The sequence below is a fragment of the Nyctibius grandis genome, chromosome 5 (assembly GCF_013368605.1).
Source record: "Nyctibius grandis isolate bNycGra1 chromosome 5, bNycGra1.pri, whole genome shotgun sequence".
Classification (NCBI taxonomy): domain Eukaryota; kingdom Metazoa; phylum Chordata; class Aves; order Nyctibiiformes; family Nyctibiidae; genus Nyctibius; species Nyctibius grandis.
Window position 1 is genome coordinate 10816416 of NC_090662.1, and position 26712 is coordinate 10843127.

The 26712-nt window shown below is 39.0% G+C and overlaps 1 protein-coding gene across 1 annotated transcript in view; it reads left to right on the forward strand.

Moving 5' to 3' along the window:
* SEMA3E (semaphorin 3E) overlaps positions 1-26712 on the forward strand; it is a 160219-nt gene that overhangs the window by 76184 nt on the left and 57323 nt on the right. Inside the window, exons 2-4 of the mRNA XM_068400746.1 lie at positions 4562-4722; positions 17974-18033; positions 22856-22975. Of these exons, the coding sequence (XP_068256847.1) occupies positions 4562-4722; positions 17974-18033; positions 22856-22975 (341 nt within the window). The remainder of the gene's footprint in view (positions 1-4561; positions 4723-17973; positions 18034-22855; positions 22976-26712) is intronic.

Consider the following 26712-nt stretch of genomic DNA (forward strand, 5'->3'; position numbering starts at 1 on the left):
CAGCTATTATGAATATAATTAACATTGCTTGACAAATGGTTAACATAATCCATCTTGTCGAAGAGGATTTGTGTGAATATGAATATGTTCACCAAAGTAGATGTGCTATAAGAGAAAGTATGGTAAGAAAGATAAGTCTGAATATTTGCCAGCAAGCTCTGGCAGACTGATAACAAAACTTCAGGTTTGTTCTTGGCATTTAAAACAGCAAGAAATAAGATTTTTTTTTCTTACGAAATATAATCTCACAGCCCAGACTTGCTTTAAGGCTTTCACAAGTAAGTGAAGTGCCATATAAGAATATATAAATATTGAAGCAGTCCTTCCTTTGTTGAGTAAAATACTGTTTGTACTGTAATGGTGTGGGTTTAGTTATGGTGTTGAGCTTTTAGATTAAAATGACAAAATACTGTAGTACAAAAACTGAAAAACATTTTCTCAAATTTAAAGATCAGTACAGCGAGGCAACTTGAAGCTCTGTTTCTACCAAAAGACAGAAGTAGGAATGGTCTTTTCTCTTTTTGTCCTGAACAATTAATCCTCTTTTTCGCTTGCTTTTCATTTCTTTACACGAGATCTTTATAGAGGAAGGGCTTTTTGTCACAAAAATCTAAAGAAACTCAATAAAAGGAAAAATTTTACTCAGCTGAAATATTTAGCCATTCCCATGTGAGAGAGGAGCTGAGGGTTTCTAGTCCATATGCTAAAACAATTTATATACTGTATCCATTGTTTAATATAAAATGCATAGAGTATTTTGAGCACCAGAGTCAGAACTTCTTTCCCAGAAAAGCAATTTAACTACTAAATTAGAGTCATGTTACTGCTTGTTCACTCTTCCTGAAGCTTGACTGTTTTGTTTCACAGCTTCAAGAGGAAATGGAGAAAGCATCCATCCTTCCCTACCCATCTAGTAGTTAATAGCTTGTGATGAGACCTCTTTATGGAGAGAGAACAATCTGGGTTTCAATCCATTTAGAAAAGGAAATTGAGCTCATGTCTGCTATTTCTCAGGTGACCGATTTAGCCACTAGAATATTTTAAAAATGTTAGGTAGCGCTGTACTTTCTCTGGCCAAGATCTTGAAGAAAAGTGCAGTTGCACCTGATCTTGTAAGGGTGCTGGATGTGCTCAGCATAAATGTAGCTATTAAATCCTAGTATTAAGTAGAAGAACCTCTTTTTGGGTTATGCTCAAGTTTAGGCATGATCTAGAAACTGAATTTTTCAAATTAAGCATGTAGGCATGCGCAGGAGCACAACTCGACACCTTGAGAACTTTACAGTCACAAGGTGACCCCTGCAAACATAAGCTTCTTCAAGGTAACTGAGGGTAGATTTTGTGGAAAGTTGCTTTAAGCTTTGAATTTAAGTATCTCACTCCTTGATTTCAATGACTGAGGGTATCTCAACACTGCGAAGTGCATCGATCCATGAACGAACAATTCATTAAATGAGTCACCTGTGGCTGCAGCAGTTCAAGTCTGGAAGCAGTACAGCTGCATTCATGTAGTGCTATATTGAAGCCAACCAGCTTTTCTGAAGGGGCAAAGCACTACATGATTGAAATTCTACTGCTTCAAAATCTGGGTCATTTACGTCAAGGCAGATCACCGTGAGATTCACTTGCCTAGAAAAGACAGGCATCTAGTGCAATTTTAGACTCCCAGATATCCCACCCATTCTCCTGACATTCAGAAGGTGCTGTATCCTATTTGCCTACACTATCCTAATATCTCAGGTATCCTCCAATGTCCAGAAATCCTAGTACCTTTCAAAGGAACTACATAATACTAGTACTTTTTTGTTTCAGTAACAAAATCGCTCCCCAGGTCCCATTCCTTGGTGTTTTCCAGCCCTTCCAGATGTCAGGTTCACTTCTGTGCTTGTATCTACACCCATGGCAAAAACATGCCTGTATAGCTTTGTTGGAGGTAGCCCTAGAAATAACTGTTTTTACAAGTTTGATCTTGAAAGGTGTTTAATATTCTCAGCTTTCATTTAAGACAATGAGAGTTGCAGGTGTACTTGGCAGGACTGAGTCTTATATGAGTAGTTACCAGTGTACATGATTGGGTAGAGGACTGTTCATCGTGCCTTGTGTTCTCATAGAGAACACGAGTGATATCTCAAATCTATGTAAAGAAATATTGTCTCTTTTATGAAAAATTTGCCTTCAGGACAACGTGGAAATAAATCAGGGGAAGCTACCACAGTATCCTTTTGTGGTTTGTATATAACTAGAATTTAAAATACAATTCTTGTAACTTGAAGACTGACCCAAAAATAAAGTATATTGTATGTTTTCTATTCTTGGAAATAAAAAGTGGCTTTATTTAGGACCAAAAGAATATTTCTAGTTCTGCTTCCATTCCTTTTCTAATCTGATCACAAACAACATTGCTATTCTTCTGAAACAGCAATCTGATGGATTTGCTTGGTGAGAGAAGCTTGCTTGGAAAGCACTATTTCCTCATTGCTATGCAATTCTGTACTGAGTGTATCACTGTCAAAGAATGTGTATATGTTCACTGGCCAGTATGCAAAGCTTAGACAAAAAAGGCTCTTGTTCTGCTCATCATGATGCTCCTCTCTGTGACTTAGTTTTCCCATTTGTTAAATGAGACCAATCACACACAGGTACAAAGTGTTTTAACCTCTACTGTTAAAAAATGTTATGGAAAGCCTAGATATTAACATTATTCTCCACAATTTTTTAATTAACAGATTCTTTTTTAAGCTAGCTCATGAAAGAAATCAGTTGTGAGGCTGAATTTCTAGCATGACTCCTTTGATAGAAATTTTATCATCTAGAGAAACAGCTTTCAGCTTCTGTTCACTTGAATCACACCTAGTCAACAAATGGAACAAAACATACTTATCCTATTATTAAATTCCCTTATTATCATGCACACAACATAAATAATAATTTAAAAGAAAAGGAAATTGTGGCAATTTGTTGGATTAAATTAATATCCTCATTGAATGCTAAACTTCCTGCCTTGGCTCAAGATATTTGTTCTTTTTTCTATACTTAAGGATATAAGTAAGGTATCTCATGAGGAAAATTGGTCATGCTAAATCTTTTCATGGGTAAGGCAAGTTCAAATTCAAGTATAGAATTCAAATCTCATTGGTTTGGAACACCCTTTTCTCAGGGAACACAGGACAAATTTTTAGGAATGATTATGAATTTTGGTGGTTTAATATTTAGGTACCTTATGAGTCTGCATTCTCAGGTTAAAGTTATACATCAATTTCTGAAAATCACAACATATCTGCATGGCATATATGGCATCCCAAGTGGATGCCATAGTGATAGACCTGTGCAAGGACTTTTTCTGACATATAGGACCAGTCCCCTTTCAAAAGACCAGCTGTGTCCTCTATGTGGCTGACAAGATGCTGCATGGACAAATGAAGACAAGCTGGACCCTCCACTCCAAACTGGATGAGGGCCCATTTGTTGTCTTCATTAGCTCTGGGACAATCCCACTTCTCCCAACATCAGCTGCTGGGCCACATCCAAACAATTGGAAAAGTTATGCTTAGGGATAGTTGTGAAGATAAGCTAAAAGGAATTTGGTTGCTTTTACCAAGAGTGATTTTTGTTTCTCCAAAATGAAAAAAATTCACTACAATACAGACATAGGAACGTAGTTCCTTTCCCCCAGTCCCAGCTAAGCTGTTTTGGAGGCAGTCCTAAGATACTCTCTGTAATTACTTCTTTTGATGCTTCCCGACAGAAAAATGGTTTTCAGCTTCTCTGGCCTGCTGCGAGCCAGGCTGTGCTCTGCACCATCTGCTTGAGAGTGCAGAAAGACCCCTGTGCTTGCCTATTTCTTCCTTCCTGAGGTCTGATTCCAAGTTTCCGCAACATTACACGGGATGAATTTCCCTTTCTCTGTGGAAGTGAATTTAGCCTGGATCATGTGCAGCTAAGCCCCAGCTCCCCTTATCTGGTCAGTGTATTTCTTGATAAAATCAGTAATCACTGGGAAATTATGAATATACATTTTACAGATTTCATACTGTTCTCCCTGAATCTAGAGGCAATATTTTCAGTGAACTGAGTGGAGACAGTGCTGGGCTTAAAACAAACAACCCCATCTCCCCAAGGAGCAAAACCAGAACAATGCTGTATGTACAGTAAAAACCTGCAGTTTGACATGCCTGAGGGAAAGACAGGGAGACAATTTCAAGGTTTTTTTTTCAATTCCATCAGTTCATTCATTTTTTCCCATTTGCAGTTAATGTCCTAAGCAGTGGTTTTTCCTTTTCAGAAAATGAGAAGGAGAAAACTTATTTTCCCCCATCCCCATCTCATGATATATTGAGCACAAAGATTATGATGTAAAGATTCACACGCAAACCTCCTGGAGAGCTGACTCATTTTGAAAATTGTTGCCAGGTGTTTTGTGTCTCTTTCTGACTCAAAGATTATACGATTAGCATTTTAATGTCCCACAACTTCTTGTCTAGTTCCCTAGGAGGATATGAAAATGAAGCCACGAAAGCTAAGCTGTTTGGTATTTATCACGCACACTCTGATTGTATTTCAGAGCTCTGGGATTTAAACAGGACGTCAGTCTTTCATAGCCCATTTGGATATCTTGGTCTTCATGTAATGCTGCTGGATGAGTATCAAGAGCGACTGTTCGTGGGAGGAAGAGACCTGTTGTATTCCCTCAGTTTGGATCGAGTCAGCGACAACTACCGAGAGGTGGAGTAAAAAGCTATGCATATTAGTCACTTTGTGTCATAATGTGCAACACAGAATATCAGTTTGCATGTCTGGAAATGAGATAATGGAGTTTTTGTAGATGTTTTGTGCATGAACTTTAAGGTTTATATCTAGGTAGAATACACTGATTACCATTTTTTTTTCCTAGTAATAACCCATAAGGGTCACTCTGAAGAGATCTAGGGGACATATAGCTCGCTCTCTCTGTTTTTCAGCATGTTTACAGATGTTTAGAACATCTCGCACTTAGTACATACTTGATTTCTGTGTCTCCAATATATTATCAAGGAATAATTTCTCCCTGATATTTGTGGGGTACTTTTCCACAGCAACAGAGAAAACATTTAAAAAACTTAAAGAAATTAGCACATAAATTATAAGAGGTATTCAATAGCAGCATAAACCATGCAGCTAGTTTTTAGCCTTCTTTAGGAAGCGTATTTTGCATTGGCTTTGTGTCAGAGGTGCTCTTAAGTAGTGACTGAAAGTGGCATCTGAAGTGTACTCAGTGGTCTGTGGGAAAAAAGTGGTTTAAGTCATAATCTTACCAGAGAGCCTGGTACATCATAGATACCACAACTGATTGGCAAACTGGCAGTTGAACTGGAGAGGCTGGAGTTTGAGCTGAGGTAAGCCTTGGTTTCCTTACTCACTTCTTCCCTTGGCAGCTAGGATTTCAAGCATGCAGTGGCAAAGGAAGCTGGTAGGAGTATTGCTCCTGCCTCAGCCATCTTGACTGTGGATAAACAATGTATTGAAACATTTCAGTGTTTTCCTTATCTACTTTTTGAAATTTCCCCAAGGTATTTTGATACATTTTCATTCATTCTCAAATCAATAATGAATGAAAAAGTAAGTAAATAAAACCCCTCTGGAGAAATATGATTTTTGTTGCTGCCTGTACTACACTGACCACTACTGTTTCAAATGCTTTTCTTTTTGCCCCCTTGTTGTAAGGAATATCACTATTCTCATGTCAACACTGGTCGACTTTACCATAAGCAACCTTGCTTATCTCCAAGTGTAATTAGCATGTTCCTCTACTGTGAACAGATACAATATGCTTTATCCTTTTTATGAACAGTTTGGAAAAGGCAATCCTAGATATGGGGAAATGCATGTACTCAGGGAGGCCATTTGAGAATTTATCTAAAAAAATAATTTTTTAACTCCTCAGAGAGCAATGTTACACACTGAGTTTTGCTCCTCCACAGTGAGATATGACTTAACTCCTTTTCCATTTGATAAAATTTATTAATATCCTGTGACAAGATATTAGACCTCAGGGATATGAAAACATTTAGGAAGCAGTTGCTTCTATAAAATAAGGGTTTTTTCCCCTTTCTTCTTCCCCATTTGGCAGTAAATCTGTATGAGGAAAGATGACAGGATAGAGCACTTTATGCTTCTGTCCAACCACCATTGTCCCATCTGGACACACTCCTGAAGTTCGTTGCTCTCCTTGTTGTTTTTAGATGGAAGATCACCCATTTGCTCTGAAACCATACTCTCTGTCATGAGACCTGTGTGCAGAGTATGACAAATTAATGGAAGGTCTTCTTGCTTGCTTGCCTGCTTTTATGATGTGCAAAAGATGAGAAACTGAAATAAATGGAGCTTGACCTAGCATGTTTAGAAACGTGACCTCACTGGGACTTAGCTCCCTTGAATGCGACCATGAGATGGTAGAGTTCAGGATCTCATGTGGCAGGAACAGAATAGCTAGCAGAATCACAACCCTGGACTTCAGGAGGGCCAACTTTGGCCTTTTCAAGCAATTGCTAGGGGAAATCCCATGGGACAGGGTACTAGAAGGTAAGGGGGCCCAAGATAGTTGGTTAGCATTCAAGGACTGCTTCTTCCGAGCTCAAGATCAGAGCATCCCAACAGGTAGGAAGTCAAGGAAGGGTACCAGGAGACCTGCATGGTTAAACAGGGAACTGGTGAGCAAACTCAAGTGGAAGAAGAGGGTGTACAGATCATGGAAGGAGGGGCTGGCCACTTGGGAGGAATATAAGTCTGTTGTCAGAGGATGTAGGGAGGCAACTAGGAAAGCTAAGGCCTCCTTGGAATTAAACCTTGCAAGAGAGGTCAAGGACAACAGAAAGGGCTTCTTCAAATACATTGCAGGTAAAGCCAACACTAGAGGCAATGTAGGCCCACTGATGAATGAGGTGGGGGTCCTGGAGACAGAGGATAAAAAGAAGGCGGAGTTACTGAATGCCTTCTTTGCCTCTGTCTATACTGATGGAGGCTGTCCTGAGGAGCCCTGGACCCCTGAGGCCCCAGAAGAAGTCAGGATAGAGGAGGAATCTGTCTTGGTAGATGAGGGCTGGGTCAGGGACCAATTAAACAATCTGGACGTCCATAAATCCATGGGCCCTGATGGGATGCACCCGCGGGTGCTGAGGGAGCTGGCGGAAGTCATTGCTAGGCCACTCTCCATCATCTTTGCTAAGTCGTGGGCAACGGGAGAGGTGCCTGAGGACTGGAGGAAAGCGAATGTCACTCCAGTCTTCAAAAAGGGCAAGAAGGAGGACCCGGGGAACTATAGACCGGTCAGCCTCACCTCCATCCCCGGAAAGGTGATGGAACAACTTGTCCTTGGTGCTGTCTCTAGGCACATCAAGGATAGGGGGATCATTAGGGGCACTCAGCATGGCTTCACCAAGGGGAAGTCATGCTCAACCAACTTGATAGCCTTTTATGAGGATGTTACCCGGTGGATAGATGATGGTAAAGCTGTGGATGTGGTCTATCTCGATTTCAGTAAAGCATTTGACACGGTCTCCCACAGCATCCTCGCAGCTAAACTGAGGAAGTGTGGTCTGGATGATCGGGTAGTGAGGTGGATTGTGAACTGGCTGAAGGAAAGAAGCCAGAGAGTGGTGGTCAATGGGACAGAGTCCAGTTGGAGGTCTGTGTCTAGCGGAGTCCCTCAAGGGTCGGTACTGGGACCAGTACTATTCAATATATTCATTAATGACTTGGATGAGGGAATAGAGTGCACTGTCAGCAAGTTCGCTGATGACACCAAACTGGGAGGAGTGGCTGACACAACGGAAGGCTGCGCAGCCATTCAGAGAGACCTGGACAGGCTGGAGAGTTGGGCGGGGAGTAATTTAATGAAATATAACAAGGGCAAGTGTAGAGTCCTGCATCTGGGCAAGAACAACCCCATGTACCAGTACAAGTTGGGGACAGAGCTGTTGGAGAGCAGCGTAGGGGAAAGGGACCTGGGGGTCCTAGTGGACAGCAGGATGACCATGAGCCAGCAGTGTGCCCTTGTGGCCAAGAAGGCCAATGGCATCCTGGGGTGGATTAGAAGGGGTGTGGTTAGTAGGTCGAGAGAGGTTCTCCTCCCCCTCTACTCTGCCCTGGTGAGGCCGCATCTGGAGTATTGTGTCCAGTTCTGGGCTCCTCAGTTCAAGAAGGACAGCGAACTGCTAGAGAGAGTCCAGCGCAGAGCCACAAAGATGATTAAGGGAGTGGAACATCTCCCTTATGAGGAGAGGCTGAGGGAGCTGGGTCTCTTTAGCTTGGAGAAGAGGAGACTGAGGGGTGACCTCATTAATGTTTATAAATATGTCAAGGGCAAGTGTCAAGAGGATGGAGCCAGGCTCTTCTCAGTGACATCCCTTGACAGGACAAGGGGCAATGGGTGCAAGCTGGAACACAGGAGGTTCCACATAAATATGAGGAAAAACTTCTTTACGGTGAGGGTGACTGAACACTGGAACAGGCTGCCCAGAGAGGTTGTGGAGTCTCCTTCTCTGGAGACATTCAAAACCCGCCTGGACGCGTTCCTGTGTGATATGGTCTAGGCAATCCTGCTCCGGCAGGGGGATTGGACTAGATGATCTTTCGAGGTCCCTTCCAATCCCTAACATTCTGTGATTCTGTGATTCTGTGAATACAAATGTCATAATCGTTTTCTCTTTTCCCAGTGTTCACTCAGTGCAGATCTCTTTCAGTGATAGCTAGGGAAAACATGATTGTCCCACAGCACTACCAGAAAAAGTGTGGAATGAGACATTTCTGTTATGAGAGCTTAATTACTGAGATATACTGTGAAGAGTTCCTGGAACTGAGAAACTAGTTGATTCATTATTACCAAAAAGTTCTCCATTAATCTGCTTTTGACTGTGTGTTGGTTAGACTTTGACCTTTTCTTTCATACTGAAGACTTTAGTTTAATTAATCTAAAACACTAGTTATAATCTAGTGAAGGTGGAGGCAAGTTCCTGGGTTTTATTATCTCTCTGATAACTGGGATGAGTCATTAGCTGCCAAAGAGATGTTTCATAAAGTTGGTAGCTTTGGGGCAGATTCGTATAAATCTTTTTCATCTTCTGTGTTCGAGAAAACAGTTGACGTGTTTTAATTCATTGCCATCACTTTTTCCACAATTTGGAATATGAATATGCTCTTTAAAAACCAAAGTAAAACCCATTCCCAATCAAAGATGTATCCATTCTGCTGTAAAATGACCAAATAATTCAGTTCTAGAAAGCACATTACAAGACCCCGAAATAAAAACAACAAAATGCTGAGTGGACATAAAATGCTTTTGCATTGAGACCTATTGACTGCTAAACTAATCCAGCATTTCCAAAAAACTCAACTTGTGATGCATATGAGGTATGCATCCTATAAATCTTCATTTAATAGACTACATTTTTCCTTAAGGTTCAGTTCTCTTCAGCTTTCAAATACAAAGCAGCACTCTGAAGGGTAGATTACAGCTTTTTCACGTAAGCTATTAGCTGTTTGTGTATATATCTACCAACATTATGTTAAGCATATATTATCCTGACCACTTTTCATATTCAGTAAAGAAAAGATACATACAAAACAGGAAAAAATCTTTCAGGAAAGAAAACTACTACTGTTATTCCTGCATTCGCTGGGCAATTCAGAGATTCAGATTGAGCTCTGAACTGTGGCATAGACCTTCCATGTCATCTTGGACAGAGTCTCACTTCTCCATTGGTCAAATCATAATTCCTTTGCCTACTTTGCATTTTTTTTGGACTTTTTATGTCTCTTCTTTCATATAATAGACACAGAAGTATTCTTACTTAGAATATTTAACACATATTACCATAAGTTGTTGAAACAAAGTTACTCATGTGCCCTGGTTTTACATGAAGAATGCCCTAACACTGACAGTAGCAAGAATGAGGGAGAATATGAAATGTGCATATCAGTATTTACAGAGAACTAAAGCCCTAGAAGTACTTGAAACCTTGTGTAAAGCCAAAGCTTTGGAGGTACCCTCCATGTGACCTTTGTTTTTCCTAAGATCTCATTCCCTTTGACACCACCTTTGGACTCAAACTTTACACATATTTGGGATTTGATCCAAAGTCTTTAAGGCTTGTAATGATCTAACACACTGATAGAGAACTTTCTGTGATATCTGGTGCCAAATTTATTTTAAAAAGCATTTCAGTTCATTGTAATTGGTGCCAGAGCAGATCTTTGTTGACAGCAAACTTGAACCAATGCCAGTAGTTCATCATCACTGATCTAACAGCTCATAGAGAAGGATGACCTTTGTTTCTAATTTTCGTCTCTTGTTGGAATGAAAATAAACTGCACTTCCTATTTGTCCACAAACTCCTTACAGATACTTTTTCTTCCCAGCTTCTGCTTCAAAGGGCTTGTGAAGGCCTTGCTCTGAAGAGAATCCTTCCTACTTCTGTAAATAGGCTTGTGCCGGCAGATTTCAATGTTCTGTTTCTAATCTAGTACGAGATAGCTCCAAAGTAGGACTTATGTCTCTGTTGTAATAAACAATAGAGCCCTCATAAAATATCCTGCCTCTAGTGAAGCTAGCTATATTTCCATTCCAGAGCTGGCTGAACACAAGTCTGCAAGAGCAGGGCTTGCTTGTATCTCCTTTGAACACCGTGTAGGAACGTACATATATTCAAACTGAAATAAGAAGCATACAGTTTAGCAGTGAGTTTGATTATCCATTGGAATTACCTCCCAAGAGGCAAGGTGGCTATGTATTTGTTGATACATATATATAATATCCAGTCATAACCGGATATTCTTGCAAAATTTGTGCTTCAGCCAAACACAAGTTATGTGTTAATTAAGCACTATTTACTGACTTAAACCAGGGCTGGGATAGTTGAATTACTTAATAGCTCTGTCATATACTAGAGTTCAGACTAGCTCGCACAGTAGTCTATTTTGTCATGAAGTGCTATAAAGCTCATATAATTTCTTGAAATTAGTTTTTGTTAGTTATGCCATCCTGTTTTTTGAGGCTAGTGACTGAATAAGGAAGCTGTATGAAGACATTAATTAACATTCCAGCTCCAATTAAACTTGCTCAGGAGCTTTCTCTGTCTTGCTTTATAATTCCATTTTTTTCCCATGAGGAGTATATGTAAAAGCAGCTTTTTCCTGTCTTTTAAATACAGTGCTAAAATTACATCATTCAGGTCTCAAGGATGATAATATTATGGTGCAAAATAAGAAAACATCATGAAACAAGCAATTTAAAAATTCATTTCAGAGTAACCTGCAGGGGTGAAAAGCCTTGAAAAATTATGTTCAAGCCAATACTTATGTCCAAGCCAATAATTATGTCAAGCATGCAGCCCAGTAAATCTATGCTAATGTGATGTTATTCTAGTCTAGATGCACAGGAAAATTTCCCAACAATAGTTATTGACAGCTTGCCAAAAAATTATAATCCTGGCAAAGAATCAATTCAAAGTTAAAGCTGGTAGTTGTCATAACTCTAAAACATAAACATCAGGAGAAATAATATGTGGCAGGTTAAAGGTTACCATTAAAGCTGATTAATATCTGGATTTCCATGCAGTGCAAACACAGCCTATGTTACGCTAGTTAAGTAAAAAAGCAATAATTACACAAATATAATTAAGTACAGTAATTACACCTTGAGCCACTTACTATAGATTTCTTGGCAAATGATCATAACAGTCCTAGCAGCTCTTCTCAGTTGTTTTAACTAAGCTAAGAAATCCTCATGATGATAATTTTTCATGTTTTGCAGAACTTTTTTTACTATACACATTTTTGATGTAAAATTGAATTTTGAAATTTGTTATGATAACAAAATCTGATATGCAGAGGTTTTTTTAGTCTCTAAAATAATCTTGAAGATATTAAAATCTTAATGCTCATTTATGTTAAGACTCAAAAGCCTTGTAAGAGTTATGAGTCTTAAAAAATAATTTCTGTATAGAAAAGCTTCTTCAGGAGACTGGTATGTATTACTGAAGTCATAATCCATACCCATCTACTTCAGGCAACGTGAACTTGCCTTAGAGGTAGGCAATTTCCTATGAGTGTCTAAGATAGATTCCCTACACCTCTGCACAACCTGCAGAAAAGGTACAGAGATGCCTGCCTTTCTTACTCCTTCTGTTAGGCATCTTTTGCTAAGATAGGCCATTAAAAATACCCCAATAGGGAATAGACATATGACTGAACCAATACAAAACTAGGGGCTTGTTTGGAGAAGGATTTGTGCAAGAGTCACTTTGCAAAGCAGATACCTAGCAGCAGTGGTAGATATAGGGACAGAGGGTAGCTCCTGTTACACACTACCTTTTTGATTGGAGTGGTTTGCCCAGGAAGCAAAGCCCTCCATCACCTCTGCAAGAGGTTTGTGCACACATAGAATCACAGAATCACAGAATCACATAATCACAGAATCAACCAGGTTGGAAGAGACCTCAGGGATCATCGAGTTCAACCGTTGCCCTGACACAACGCTGTCAACCAGACCATGGCAATAAGTGCCATGTCCAGTCTTTTCTTAAACACATCCAGAGATGGTGACTTCACCACCTCCCTGGGCAGCTCGTTCCAATGTCTAATAACCCTTTCTGTAAAGAAATTCTTCCTCATGTCCAACCTGAACCTCCCCTGGTGAAGCCTGAGGCTGTGTCTTCTTGCCCTATCGCTAGTTGCCCGGGAGAAGAGGCCGACTCCCACTTCACTACAACCTCCCTTCAGGTAGTTGTAGACTGCAATAAGGTCACCTCGGAGCCTCCTCTTCTCCAGGCTAAACAACCTCAGCTCCCTTAGCCGTTCCTCGTAGGTCAGACCCTCCAGACCCTTCACCAGCTTGGTCGCCCTCCTCTGGACTCGCTCCAACACCTCAACATCTTTCTTGAAGTGCGGGGCCCAGAACTGGACACAGTACTCAAGGTGCAGCCTCACCAGTGCCGAGTACAGAGGGACGATCACTTCCCTAGACCGGCTGGCTACACTATTCCTAATAGAGGCCAGGATGCCATTGGCCTTCATGGCCACCTGGGCACACTGCTGGCTCATGTTTAGCCAGCTGTCGATCAGCACCCACAGGTCTCTTTCCACCGGGCCGCTTTCTAACCACTCTTCCCCCAGCCTGTAGCGCTGCATGGGGTTGTTGTGGCCAAAGTGTAAGACCCGGCACTTGTTCTTGTTGAACCTCATGGTGTTGATCTCGGCCCATCTATCTAACCTGTCCAAATCCCTCTGTAGGGCCTTCCTACCCTCCAGCAGATCGACACTCCCACCCAGCTTGGTGTCATCTGCAAATTTGCTGAGGGTGCACTCAATCCCTATGTCTAGATCATCTATAAAGATATTGAACAGCACCGGCCCCAGAACTGAGCCCTGGGGAACACCACTAGTGACCGGCCGCTAGTTGGACTTTGCCCCATTCACCACCACTCTCTGGGCTCGGCCATCCAGCCAGTTTTTAACCCATTTAAGAGTCCACCCATCCAAGCCCCGGGCAGCCAGTTTGTCTAGGAGGATGCTGTGGGAGACAGTGTTGAATGCCTTACTGAAGTCTAGATAGACTACATCCACAGCCCTGCCCTCATCTACTAAGCGGGTCACTTGGTCATAGAAGGAGACCAGGTTGGTTGAGCAGGACCTGCCTTTCATGAATCCATGTTGTCTGGCCCCGATGCCCCGATTGTCCTGCATGTGCCGTGTAATGGCACTCAGGATGATCTGTTCCATCCCCTTGCCTGGCACCGAGGTCAGGCTGACAGGCCTATAGTTCCCTGGATCATCCTTCCGACCCTTCTTGTAGATGGGCGTTACATTTGCTAATTTCCAGTCAGCTGGAACTTCTCCAGTTAACCAGGACTGCCGGTAGATAATAGAGAGTGGTTTGGCAAGTTCGTTTGCCAGTTCCTTCATTACTCTGGGGTGAATCCCATCCGGGCCCATAGCCTTGTGGGTGTCCAACTGGCACAGCAGGTCACTAACCGTCTCCTCCTGGATCCTGGGAGGTTCACACAGCCCCCCGTCCCTAACTTCAGGCTCTGGGGGCCGAGTCTCCTGAGGAAAACATACCCTGCTTCTCATTAGATCATGGAACAGATCCTTCTGGAAGATATGTCAAAACATATGGAAGACAGGGAGGTGTTAGAAACAGTCAACATGGCTTCACCAAGGACAAATGCCTGACTAAACTAGTGGCCTTCTGCAATGGAGTGACTGCATCAGTGGAAAAGGGAATAGCTACATATGTCATCTACCTAGATTCTGTAAGGCCTTTGATATGGTCCTCCATAACATTCTTTCTTCTAAATTGGAGAGATATGCATGTGATGGAGGGACTATTAGATGGATAAGGAATTGGCTCGATGGTCACATTCAGAGTTACAGTCAATGGCTCAATATCCAAGTGGAAACCAGTAATGAGTTATGTCCCTCAAGGGTCTGCATTGGGACAAATACAATTTAATTTCTTCATCCACAACATAGACAGTGGGATTGAATGCACCCTAGACAAGTTTGTGGATGACACCAAGCTGAGTCGTGCAGCTGATTCGCTAGAGGGAAGGGATGCCATCCAGAGGGACCTTGACAGGTTGGATGAATGGGCCCATGCAAACCTCATGAAGGCCAACAAGGCCAAGTGCAAGGTCCTGCACCTGGGTCAAGGCAATCCCCAGTATCAGTAGAGACTGGGTGATGAACAGATTGTGACCAGTCTTGCGGTAGAGAACTTGGGGATATTGGTGGATGAAAAATTGGACATGAGCTGACAATGTATGCTTGCAGCCCAGGAAGACAATCATATCCTGAGTGCACCAAAAAAAGTGTGGCCAGCAGGTTGAGGGAGGTGATTCTGCCCTCTACTCCACTTTCCTGAGACCTTACCTCGAGTACTACATGCAGCTTTGGGGTCCTCAGTACAAGAAAGACATGGACCTATTAGAGTGGATCCAGAGGAGGGCCATGAAAATGGTCAGGGGGCTGGAACACCTCTCCTGTGAAGAAAGGCTGAGAGAGTTGAGGTTGTTCAGCCTTGAGAAGATAAGGCTCTAGGGAGACCTTATGGTGGCCTTTCAATTGTAAAGGGGGCTTATAAGAAAGAGAATTTTTACGATGGCCTATAGTGACAGAACAAAAGACAAAGGTTTTAAGCTGAAAGAGTGTAGATTTAGATTGGACATAAAGAAGAAATTCTTTACTGTGAAGGCTGTGAGACACAGGACCAGGTTGTCCAGAGAAGTTCTGGATGCCCCCTCCCTGGCAGTGTTCAAGGCCAGGTTAGATGGGGCTTTGAGCAACCTGATCTAGTGAAAGATGTTCCTGCCTATGGCAAGGGGTTGGACTAGATGATCTTTAAAGGTCCCTTCCTATCCAAACCATTCTATGACTCTATGATTCGTTCTGTAATTCTATGCTAAGGACCAAATTCTTGTTGCTTACACCACAGCTGCTGTTCAACATTCCAGACAAAGCAAGGGCGTTGAGTTACCTCTTTGGCATTTTTCTCTTAACTCTGTGTATGCATTTAATTCAGTATGTCTTAAGTGGAAAATGTGCATATAAAATATTTTCAATAGTACTAGGACTACATATCCAAATACAAAAATAATCACCTACACACAGTGTATTTGATATTAGGTTATAGAGTCAAGTGTTTTATTCCCTCTGTGGTTTCTCTGTTCCTAACAGCCACCTACACCTGATATGGACAAAAGCCCCCATTTTAGCCTACTAGTTCAAACATTTCTATGGGAAGTGAAGGCTGTGACTTCAAACTTTTAGGCTCAGGAGATCCTAGATTTCACATCTTCTAACTTCTAGGCTTTTGGATTAAGGACAGGCTGTTGCCTATTCAATCCTTGGCCAGAGTAAAGTAAATGACTGTGGACCCTGAGCTGTGCACTGAATGAACCAGGAATGATCTGACTAGGGCGACTGCATGAGTGCCCTCATGAGAGTTCAGCAGAGTTCAGGTACCTTCCCAGATGACACAGCAGCAATACAAAGACTAGATGAGAGTTACTTCTGATCATATATAGATGATCGTAAGACCACCTGACTGAAAACAAATGTTCTGATTAATTTTAGGTTCCTTGCAGGATGTAGATGGTGTCTGAACACAGGTGGTCTGATTTGACCACTCAAATCTAAACTGTGACAGGCTGCCGAAGTTGACAAGAATAACATATAGATGACCTTTTGCTTTTAAGCACTAGACCTCTAGGATTTATAATTTATCCCCGCTTTTCTTGCAATTTACTTTTCTTATAGTTTATCCTCAGATTTTCTTGGGTTAGAATTATTTCAAGAAAACTAAGTTAATTCAATTACAAAAAAAAAGGAAGAAAAAAGCCTAGCAGAAGAAGAACTTAATTTTGAAATGTTTTCAAGATAGAATAATAATTTGTGATTGGATTATTGACAAAAATGTCTTAATGATGACATACATTTTTTTATACTTATTTGGTTTCAGCCAAGATTGATATCACTGAAGAGAATATGTGTTTATTTTCACTTTTAAAAGTTCTAAGAAATGAAGTAATCATTCCAGTCTACTCAGTCATTGTTTAACATTGTTTTCATCCAAACAAATCATGCATCTAGAAGGAAACATAAATTTTATACAGTAGGTAGCTGAAAAAATCTTGCTTGTGTAATTTGGCTTCACTTCTAGTAATTGACTGTGAAGAGCTGATCCTACTCTCATGAGGTTAATTGCTGAGCCTCATTAAATTCATTGTAAAACATTTTGTTTCCTAAGTGTCACTTAAAGCAGGAAATCAGGAGTTCAAAATTAATATTCTATATTGAAAGTCACTGAGAATTTAGCAGAGATGTTTCTACCAAATTTATATAAAATGTTCCGTACATTAACTTCCTGTAAATTCTGTTGACTAGTATTGTTTGCTGAGTTACCCTAAGCAAAACAGTTATGTTCCAACAAAAATATTTCTTACCTTATTGTAAAATTTTAGAGATGATACTTAAAAATAAAACTGGAATATTTTACTTGAAAATTTTTCAAATGGTAACAGAAACTTGATTAAACTTTATAACATACAATAAAAAGTGTATACATAGTATGATGAGTCAAGTAAAAAGACAAGTGCAAAGCCCTACACCTGGGACAACATAACCAAAGAGCCCAGTACAGACTAGGATCTGTGTGGCTAGGGAGCAGCCTTGCTGAAAGGGACCTGGCAGTCCTGGTGGACAACAAACTGAACATGGGTCAGCAGTGCACAGCTGCAGCAATGAAGGTAAATCAGATCCTTGGCTGCATCTGCAGGGGCATTACTAGCAGAGATAGTGACCTGATCATCCCACTCTACTCAGTGCTTGTCAGGCCTCACCTGTAGTACTGTGTCTAGTTCTGGTCCTACAATTCAAGAAAGATCTGGACAAAGTGGAGAGGGTCCAAAGGAGGGCCACAGTGATGATCAAAGGGCTGAAGAACCTGCCCTATGAGGAGAGATTGAAGGAGTTAGGTCTTTTCTCCCTGGAAAAGAGAAGGCTCGGGGGAACTCATCACAGTATTCCAGTGCTTAAAGGGCAGCTACAAAAAGGACTCTACAAAGCTCTCTCTTCACAAGGAGCAACATGGAGAAGACAAGGGGCAATGAGTACAAGGTGCACCAGGAGAAAATGAAGACATTTTTTACAGTGAGAGCAATCAATCGTTAAAACAACCTCCCCAGGGACATGTTGGAGTCTCCATCACTAGATGTTTTAAAGATGTGATAGGACAGGATGCTACATAATCTCATCTAGGCTCCCTTTCCCATGAAAAGTTGGATCAGACGATCTTTCGAGGTCCCTTCCAACCTGGGTTGTTCTATGATTCTATAATTTTGTTTTATGAGTCTCTCACATGAAAAGTAGTGGAAAAGCTGTAATGACATGATGAGACTGCCAACTGAATGATTTTCTATGTTTATTTGTTTTTTTCCTCAGATTCATTGGCCTAGTACGCCTCTGCAGGTAGAAGAATGCATAATTAAAGGAAGAGATGCTGTAAGTGTCTTTAATTACAAATCAAATATAGTTTAATTATATCAGTGGCTGGTCCAAAACATGGATTCAAGCATCCCTAAACTTCAGAGAGATCAAAGCACAGATATAATTCTAAGTGTTGCAGCTTAAAAACGTGTAACTACTGTGAACATAATAAATTATTAGTTTAATTGCTTTTCAAACCAGCTCATAAATGGGCAATGAACACTTCTGATCATCTGAACTTTCTCCTAATTCTTTTTCTAGTGATATCAAAGAAGGTACCTTAATAATTCTCCTTTCCCATTTCTATTTCCCTTTCTTTTCATACACATAGGATACCTTCTCTGTTCAAATTTTTTCACATTCTAATTTATGTTTAAAATTCACATTCTCTAGAATACTTTCAAAAAAGAAGTTAAATTATCAGTAATTATAAAATATACTCTCAATAGTTTTGCCCTATTGTTTTTTTGGTATATTAATAAAAATATTCTGTTTTAATGAGCCCCAAAAATGTTCTGTTCTTGTGATCCAGTGCTTTGACTTTAATCAGTTCCTGGGGAAAGACGTGAAAGTTCACTGACATACAGCAGCTGATATCATTGGCACCACAGGATGAAAGTACTTCTGGATGGGAGCTCCCTTTAATTCTGCAGTGCACCAAGCTCATTATCTGCACCTCATAAACACACAGCAAGTACAACACCTAATAAATCCCACAGCTGAGAGAGCTCACACTGCACCAACAGATTTGAAAATGATGATAGTTTTACAGCAACAGTGACAGGAAAGTAGGACATAGAAGGGCACATGCACATTTTTCCCACAAACACAGCAAACAGGCAGCCTTGATGATAACCACAACATATTCCCAGTGAAGATTAGGAAGCTATAAAGATTCTTGTTGAAGTACAAGCATGAGAACTGTCCACATCAAGGGAACTGGTGAATCAGATTGGAAAATAACAATAATAATACAAAACAACATGATAATTTATTCCTTACACTCACTTGGCCTAGAACTTATCCTTTTTGCAGTATCTTAAAAGATCATAACATTTTTCTGAATGTTTTTGTACCCTTGAGAATTTCAGGTGGCTTTGGTTGAAAACAGTGTTTTGCTACATTATCCAAACTTCGCGGTCATATTAAATGAATCCTAAACCCAAATTCTTTGAGCTTTATCTAATACTACCTCTCAGCACAGGCTGTTATTACAGTGGCTGTTTTTACAGTTAAAGCTCTGTCATCTTTCGTTCACCACTACATGATAGGATTTATTTTCTGATACTTTGACAATATTCTTTGGGTTAAATAAATACAGAAATAGCTACTGTTTTTCCAATGTAATGTAAAGCTATCCCCCTCAGACTCATGAGATTCCCTAGAATTCGAAGTCTTTTACAGTCCAGTAGTCTTCAAATTTGCATTGTAATGAATGTAATAATTTAAAGAACTTCATATGTTTCCCACATCTCTCTGTACTGTGAAAGTTAGATGTCTCTATTTTTTAAAAGAAAACCAAGAATTTTTAAATAATCATAACTCCAGAACTGGAGTCTTTAAGAAAAAGAAGTTAAAATTGTAAAGGCTGGAAATATTGTAACACCAAACAATACCAAATTATATTCTGATCCTCATATGAGACCTAATTATTTGTAGGACTATGTCAATGACTAAGGCTAATTAATTCCAGGGAAACCTTAGTAATTTTCATCAGCATGCTCAGTATTCAGTGAGCTAAATTGCTCAACCTGAAAAGAATCTAAATTAGAATCAAAACCTTTCCTATTACTTTCCTTCTCACTTTAATTTTTTGTAGCCGTAAACCAATATTGGCTTAATGGCATAATGTCTTAAAATCAACCCTTTGCCATTTCTAAGTTCTGAATGTTATTTTTCACACTGTAAAGTCTCAGAAAAAAATTACTCATCAGTGCTCTTTCAAACCTTTTTACTTATTTCCATCCTGTTTCTTTCTTTATTGTCCTTTGCAAATGATCTCTTACTCGGTGCATAATTAATATTTAGTAGTACTGAAAATGTTGTAATAAACATCTCAGTGTTGAGGTACTTCATGTGTTCTCTGCTACCTCTCTCTGTATAACAGAACTGGCTACTTTTACAAACTCTTACAACCTTTAAAAGTTATCAGTTCATCTTGTAGCAGTAAAACTGCAAGTACTGTAGTCATAAACACTGCTTCAGATAGCTTGTAACAGACTTAACAGAACAGTTGGAAAAGCCTTGTCTTAACAACATGTGCATCATCTTAAGCTCAGGCCACACTTCTCTGATCCAGATCAAGCTAAGAAAAAAATCCTTCTGTTCTCATCCAGTGTGCCAGGAAACACACCTGTGGGCCTGTAGTGCAAGAGGTTTTGATCCTTTCCATTATTTTATCAGAATTGGAAATCATTCAGATATCAAAATCAAATTCTGGAAAGATGACTTAACTCCTTCACACTGAGAAGTTTCAGATGAATAAAATTCCACAGATCTATTAATATGTCTATGGAGCTTCCTGAAGAAAACCACAACATTTAATTAATAAATATAGTAGGAAGAACTTATTTTAATGATCCTTGGCTGATGCATCTCTTCTTTGTTACGTGTACAGGATATTATTAGTGGGGCCAGCAGCAATGCCTAGCTGCCTGACATTTCCCAGAATAGCACGTTTCATTTGTTTTATAAAAGATAAAGTCTAGACATTTGGAATGACTTTTTTCTATATTTGGTATCTGTTTCATCCTGTTTTTTTCTGCAGAAAATTTCAGGCATTTCTATGAAGGAGCACAGGAGAAAAAAATGTGTAATTTTTTCCCATTTAAAAAAAAATCCTAAGATCTCTCTTTCTCCACAGTGCTTTTGAGACAAAGATCAAGAGCTGCAGGTATATATGGATAAAAAATGAAACCACAGAGAAAGACTAGACCACCACTGAGAGAGAATCGAGGAGATAAGTTAGGAAGGTCATACCTGGAGGGGAAGGAGAATGAGGAACATCATCAGTGCCCAGTAAAACATCTATTTAAAAACTGCAAAGCATCATAAAATTCCTATTTATTACCATTCTTCTACCACCAGTCAGCAAACGTTTGTGAAACACACATACAAAGTAGGCACCTAGGTCTCTGAGTGCTGATCCATGTATGATCACATCCTACTAGTCTCAACTCATTCTTTTCTCGATTTGTCTGCAATTCAAGTAGCAGGTTTTTTTTCAGTGGCTCTAAAAAATTTTGTCCAACTGAGAAACCACGTGGATGCCATGTGAAGGGAGACCATTTTTTTCTTGTAATTTCCTTTTTAAAAAAGGAATACATTAGTTAAGAATTAAGACATTCCAAAAGTAAAATATTGCAAGGTTGATGTGTCTTTTGCATATACATAATATTTAATTATACAACATGTTACCTGCCTGTGTAAATTACCTTCTTCTTTCAATTAGCATGATATCTCTTCAAGGTGAACGGTTAAGGAGAATCATGTAGCAAAGGAGATTTTTTCCTTATGATCCTTATTTATTTGTTGGAGCAGTTAGAAAGCTTACACTGAATGACACAAGGGTTTGAAGAAAGAAGAAAGATGTTTTCTTAGTTTTGAACCAAATGTAGATTTGCAAGAGCTGAATTCTGCCCATGGCCTGGCTGCAGACACATTCTCTGAGACATTAAGTTCTTGCAGATGGTCAGTAAGACCCAAGATTGTTCTCATATAAATACAGCAGTCTGAAAACTAGAGTAGTCATCAGTGAAGGACAGCAAATTTTCAAAAAAAGGAATTCCTCCACTCTGTTTTACACATTCATTTTAGGATAGAATTAATTGCCTTTTGGACATGTCTGGTCTTCTTTGTTGACTATTGAAAAAGCCTAGGAGAATTGCATAAATTACATGTCTAAACTTTAGAATAGCTAAATTAGCTAAGACTAATCTCATTATAATTGTCATCTTAAACTTGCTGTGACTGTCTTAAAACCCAGGGTCTGAGTTGCAGAAATGTTGAGCAATGAATGGAAATGAACACAAATCTTGCTCCAAATACAGAAATCATTGCAAAATGTTAAATATTCTGTAAAACCAAATCCCAGGAGTCCCAAAATCAATGGGTACTTTTATCTCACTGTTTGCATTTCCAGTTTAGCACAGGAAGGATGATGACCCAAATCTCAAAGGGATGTTTGAAAATTTTTTAATTGTAATATTTATGAAGCTGCAAATACACTAATGAGTCCCAGAGTATTGCCCTAGGGGAAATGAATAGTTTCTTTTTCAAAGGAGGGTTTGAACAGTGGAATAGATAAAGCATGAAGCTATACAATACAAAAATTTGATTAGCAATAAATTACACAAGAAATTAATGGTGCAGTGGTTTATGGAAAAAAATGTGAGAAAAAAGTGTTATTTTTCTTGAGATAAAGTTTATTTCACTTGAGAGAGAAGCCATTTGCTGACTATTCATGTCTCATGCTCTGAGTCCAATGTGTAGTGCATTTAATAATACTTAGTAAAGTAAATATTTAGATTTGCAGTATATCTCTGAGATTAAAGAAGCACAAAAGTATGTTTTATAACTTAATAACTCCTAAGTGGCTAAGCACCTAAAAGAAGTTGTGATAAATCAGTGCTCTAAACTTGCTTTTTCCATGTCAAAAATGTCCTTTCATTAATTTGGTGACACTGAGGTACTAGCATGAAGTGGGAGAACTAAGATGATGTATTTAACAGAACAGAAAGTTTCAATATGCAGAATATCATCTAAGGGCACCTGAGATATTAAAGAAATTTTTTTTTAAATGCTAATATTTTCCTATGGGTTTTTTTACGTAAACTAGGATGAATGTGCAAATTACATCCGTGTCCTTCATCGATACAACAGAACGCATCTTCTGGCTTGTGGAACAGGAGCTTTTGATCCTCTCTGTACTTTTATTAGAGCTGGACATCCATCACAGGTAAGAAATTTGTTTTACAGTAGTGACTCTTTTGGTCTGGATTCCAGCAAAGCCTCTATGGTTAAAAATAAATATTTAAGTTCAAGTTCTCAGAGTTCTCATACAAACCATAGAAGAGATACTTTCCCTGATGAAGTGCAATGCTGGTCTAAAATTCAGTTTGTGACTAGAGGATCTCACTAATAATTGAAAGGGTATTTTGGAGAATTATAAAAGAACTCAAAGTGATTTTCATCTTAGAATTTTATTGCTCGATAAGCTGATATAGTAATTCTTACTAAAAGTTATTAAATATTTGGAGGGTTTTAGCTAAATTTGTTGTTTTTTTTTTTTTATGAAATAATACACCATACAACAAAATACATATTAGTTTGATGGGAGATGGAATATCTTAATAATTCTTTGTTAAATTCAGCTTCTTAGTGTTGATCATGTTCAGCAAGTGTGTGCTAGCTCCTTAATGACACTTGCAGCTGAGTGAAAGTGCTGCAGAGAAAATAATTACGTGAAGCATGTATTCAATATTGTCAACATATTTCTTATGTAAAAATAGAAAATGTCTGGATTTTTCAGAAATCTAGATCCTTTCTGTCTCAGTTATATTAGACCAGGGTTAAAGAACCAGCAAAAGTACCAATCTCTCATTTTAAATTAGTATACAAGCCTACTTAGGCATTCAACTTAATCCTGATTATGTGCAACCTTTATGTTGCTACATGGAGGCCAAAATGCCGACTGGTTGATCCTGCTTACATCCTGCTTCCTTGCATCCTTGTTTCATCACACTCCCGTTTCCAATCTAAATAAATGTATGGAGTTTATGAATGTATTTTAAAATTCCTGATACAAAAAAGGCTTCTTGGAGGGCTGAATTTCTACAACTGTCATCAGATTGAATTTGTGGACAAGTTATAAATTACATTACTGGGTCTGGATCTTGGAAGTCCAGACTTAGTGAAAACTGGACTCTTGAAGTTATACCCTATCATATCCTTAGTAATGCTGAAGAAATCATTTATTCAGTTATAAGATAAAACAACTGGTAAGGGATTCCACTGTTTATCTGAGCTGCCCTGCAGTCAGAGGAGGATTTCACTAGCCTGCTAGAGAGGCACCTATAATGATCACTTTAGGAATCTGATCAGGGATTTTTGGTCATGCACTTTGTAAGGTGGGACTTAACAGTTGGACATCAACTGTAGTCCAAAGGTAAGACTCGCTTTTATTGGCAAATGTCAGGAAGAGATGCTGGACAACGGTCTTGCTTAGCTGGTTCATGTTTAGTGACATCTCTTGGTAAAGCTGATCACTTCTCATGGAGCTGATGCTAAAGCTCCAGCATTAGCAGGAGAGTTCTTGCTTCCCCTGTGGCCAGGACTGGGTTTTTCAAGCTGATTTCAATTACATGAGTCCACATTAGAGGTAGTTTCAACTTTGTGGGTATTATTTATAAAATAATACAGAGTGAACCATAAAGACCAACCTTACTGATGACCATGAGAAAAAGTAAAACTTCAAAATAAATAAAGTTACAAATGCTTTCTTTCCATTTCCAGATGTTTCAGAATATTTGCCAAAAACTTTAAAGTACATTATAAATGGTCAGTTGGTGTGTGCATATACATATGTAGAAAAGAAAACATGAAAGCAAGTGTTTAATGTTTTATGCAGCTAAACTTGCATAAATTGCAAAAACTTTCCTATATGCTAGAAAATTAAAGCTAACTTTTGAATTATGTTTGAATTATGTTTTTTTCCTTCAGTTATTCCACATCAGAATTACTCAGTTTATCTGTTTATAAATAATGTGTTTCCCCTAATTCTTTTTCTCACAAATTTCAGCTTAAGCTCTAGAAACCAAACTGGTTTTATTCTGTCTCTTACATTACTTTAATTGTTTTACTCCACATTTAACTGACAGTTTTGTACATAATGAGTTAAAGCAGTTACAATTTAGACTTGCCCCATATCTACAGTATTGTTTATTGGTCTATTGGTCAGAACAACAGGAAAACAGAGGACAGGGGCTAAAACTGATTTAAAATAAGCACTTGGCTCGAATAAATATTAATTGCAGATATAAGGGTTTTTAAAGTGTACTCATATAAATCACTTTAGTAAAAATTTTTTGAATAAGTATTTATATGTAAAGATGCATTGCTTTGACAAGCCAAACTGGAACCACATCACCAGAAACAATCTCCAAGGATCCAATCCATACTGTGCACCTCCAGCTGATGTCAAAGTCAGAAGCATCTGAGAAGTTAAGACCCCAGCACAGCACTTACTTACATTTGAAGTTATTTGAATTGCAGAAACACACTGTCTTCTAAAATTGAGGAAGGAACTAAATAATAAGCAATTTTAAAATAAGTCAACTTTGCATGTCTTCTTTGCTCCTCTCATGAACCTCCTGTCAGGCTTCCTGGTACAGTTTAAAGGAAGCGATGTCTGTATATTTAGGAACACTATTTAAGAAAGCATAAGCAACAGGCTAATGAAAATAGAAACCAAACAAACAAAAAATGAGAAACAAGACTTGTATTTAAAAATGTGTGGCCCATGATCCTCCCCTTATGTATCACTGTCCTTCTTCCCCTTCTTTTTGTTTATTATTCTCCCTCGTCAAACTGAAGTTCTAAAATTTTACCCACACAGAAGTCATGGGAAAGTTACCATTTTTCTGTTTGTGTAGACCAACAGGAAATATATTTGTTACGCGAATAAGCAGCTATATTAGTTTCCATTATCTGAAAAGCTGACCATCAGAATTAAAAAAGACAGGTGCCATGTTTATGGTAGGTTAAAAATAACACATGGTATGTGATTGAGTGGGTAAATTGTAATCTTGCTTTCTTTGACTGATAAAGACATTGTGTAGCTGCAGGAACTGAAGGGACAAGATCCTTCCTCAGAAAATTGCAGTTCAGTCTCTGCTGATCTCTTTGGCCAGAATATCCCAGTCCAATGACTTCCAATTACTGTCCCCTATTCTTCCACCTCAGCTCTCTGGCCTCTTTCTCACTGTCTGACTGTCATGGAAAGGAGACTAACAAATGAAACAGTCTTAAAAATATAATGATACTACTCCATTTCTAAACAGGACCCAAACACCTTTATTAAAAAACTAGTAAAACTCAGACTTTTAATTTGTTGGGTAAATGCTGGTGTATACTATGCAGTTATATGCAGTTAAATGCAGTTCATAATATGCAGCTGGCTGAAAGGAACATTTTTTAGATATTGTTGATATTTTTTATTAAAGATATTGAACTTCAGTATAAGTAAAATCTAACTTTGATCTGCAAACTCAGTTGCTTCTGAACAGTCTCTTTAAGTAGCACAAGGTGTATTTGGGGATTTTATACACTTGAATAATGATGATTTGCAGGCATGTTGTGGGATAAAGGGTGGAAGGTAAAAAGGGAGCCCTTATAGCAGACTTCTGTGTATCTAGATATCCAGCTAATGCAGCATATGAAGCTAGATTCACTCTTCCATACAGAACTATGAATCAGCAGTATCAACACAGAGGAAATACTTGCTTTGTGGTCAGGGACCTTAACCATAAGTTTCAGTAGTGCTTCTTGAGCTAATGGGAAAGGGAAGATGTGACCATCTCAGTAAAAATTGCAGGGTTCTTAAATTACAAACTGTATATAAATAAAAATTGTAGATATAGGTGTTTAAGAACATGATAGAATAGCAGGACTATATTTTCTACAACCCTTACTCTC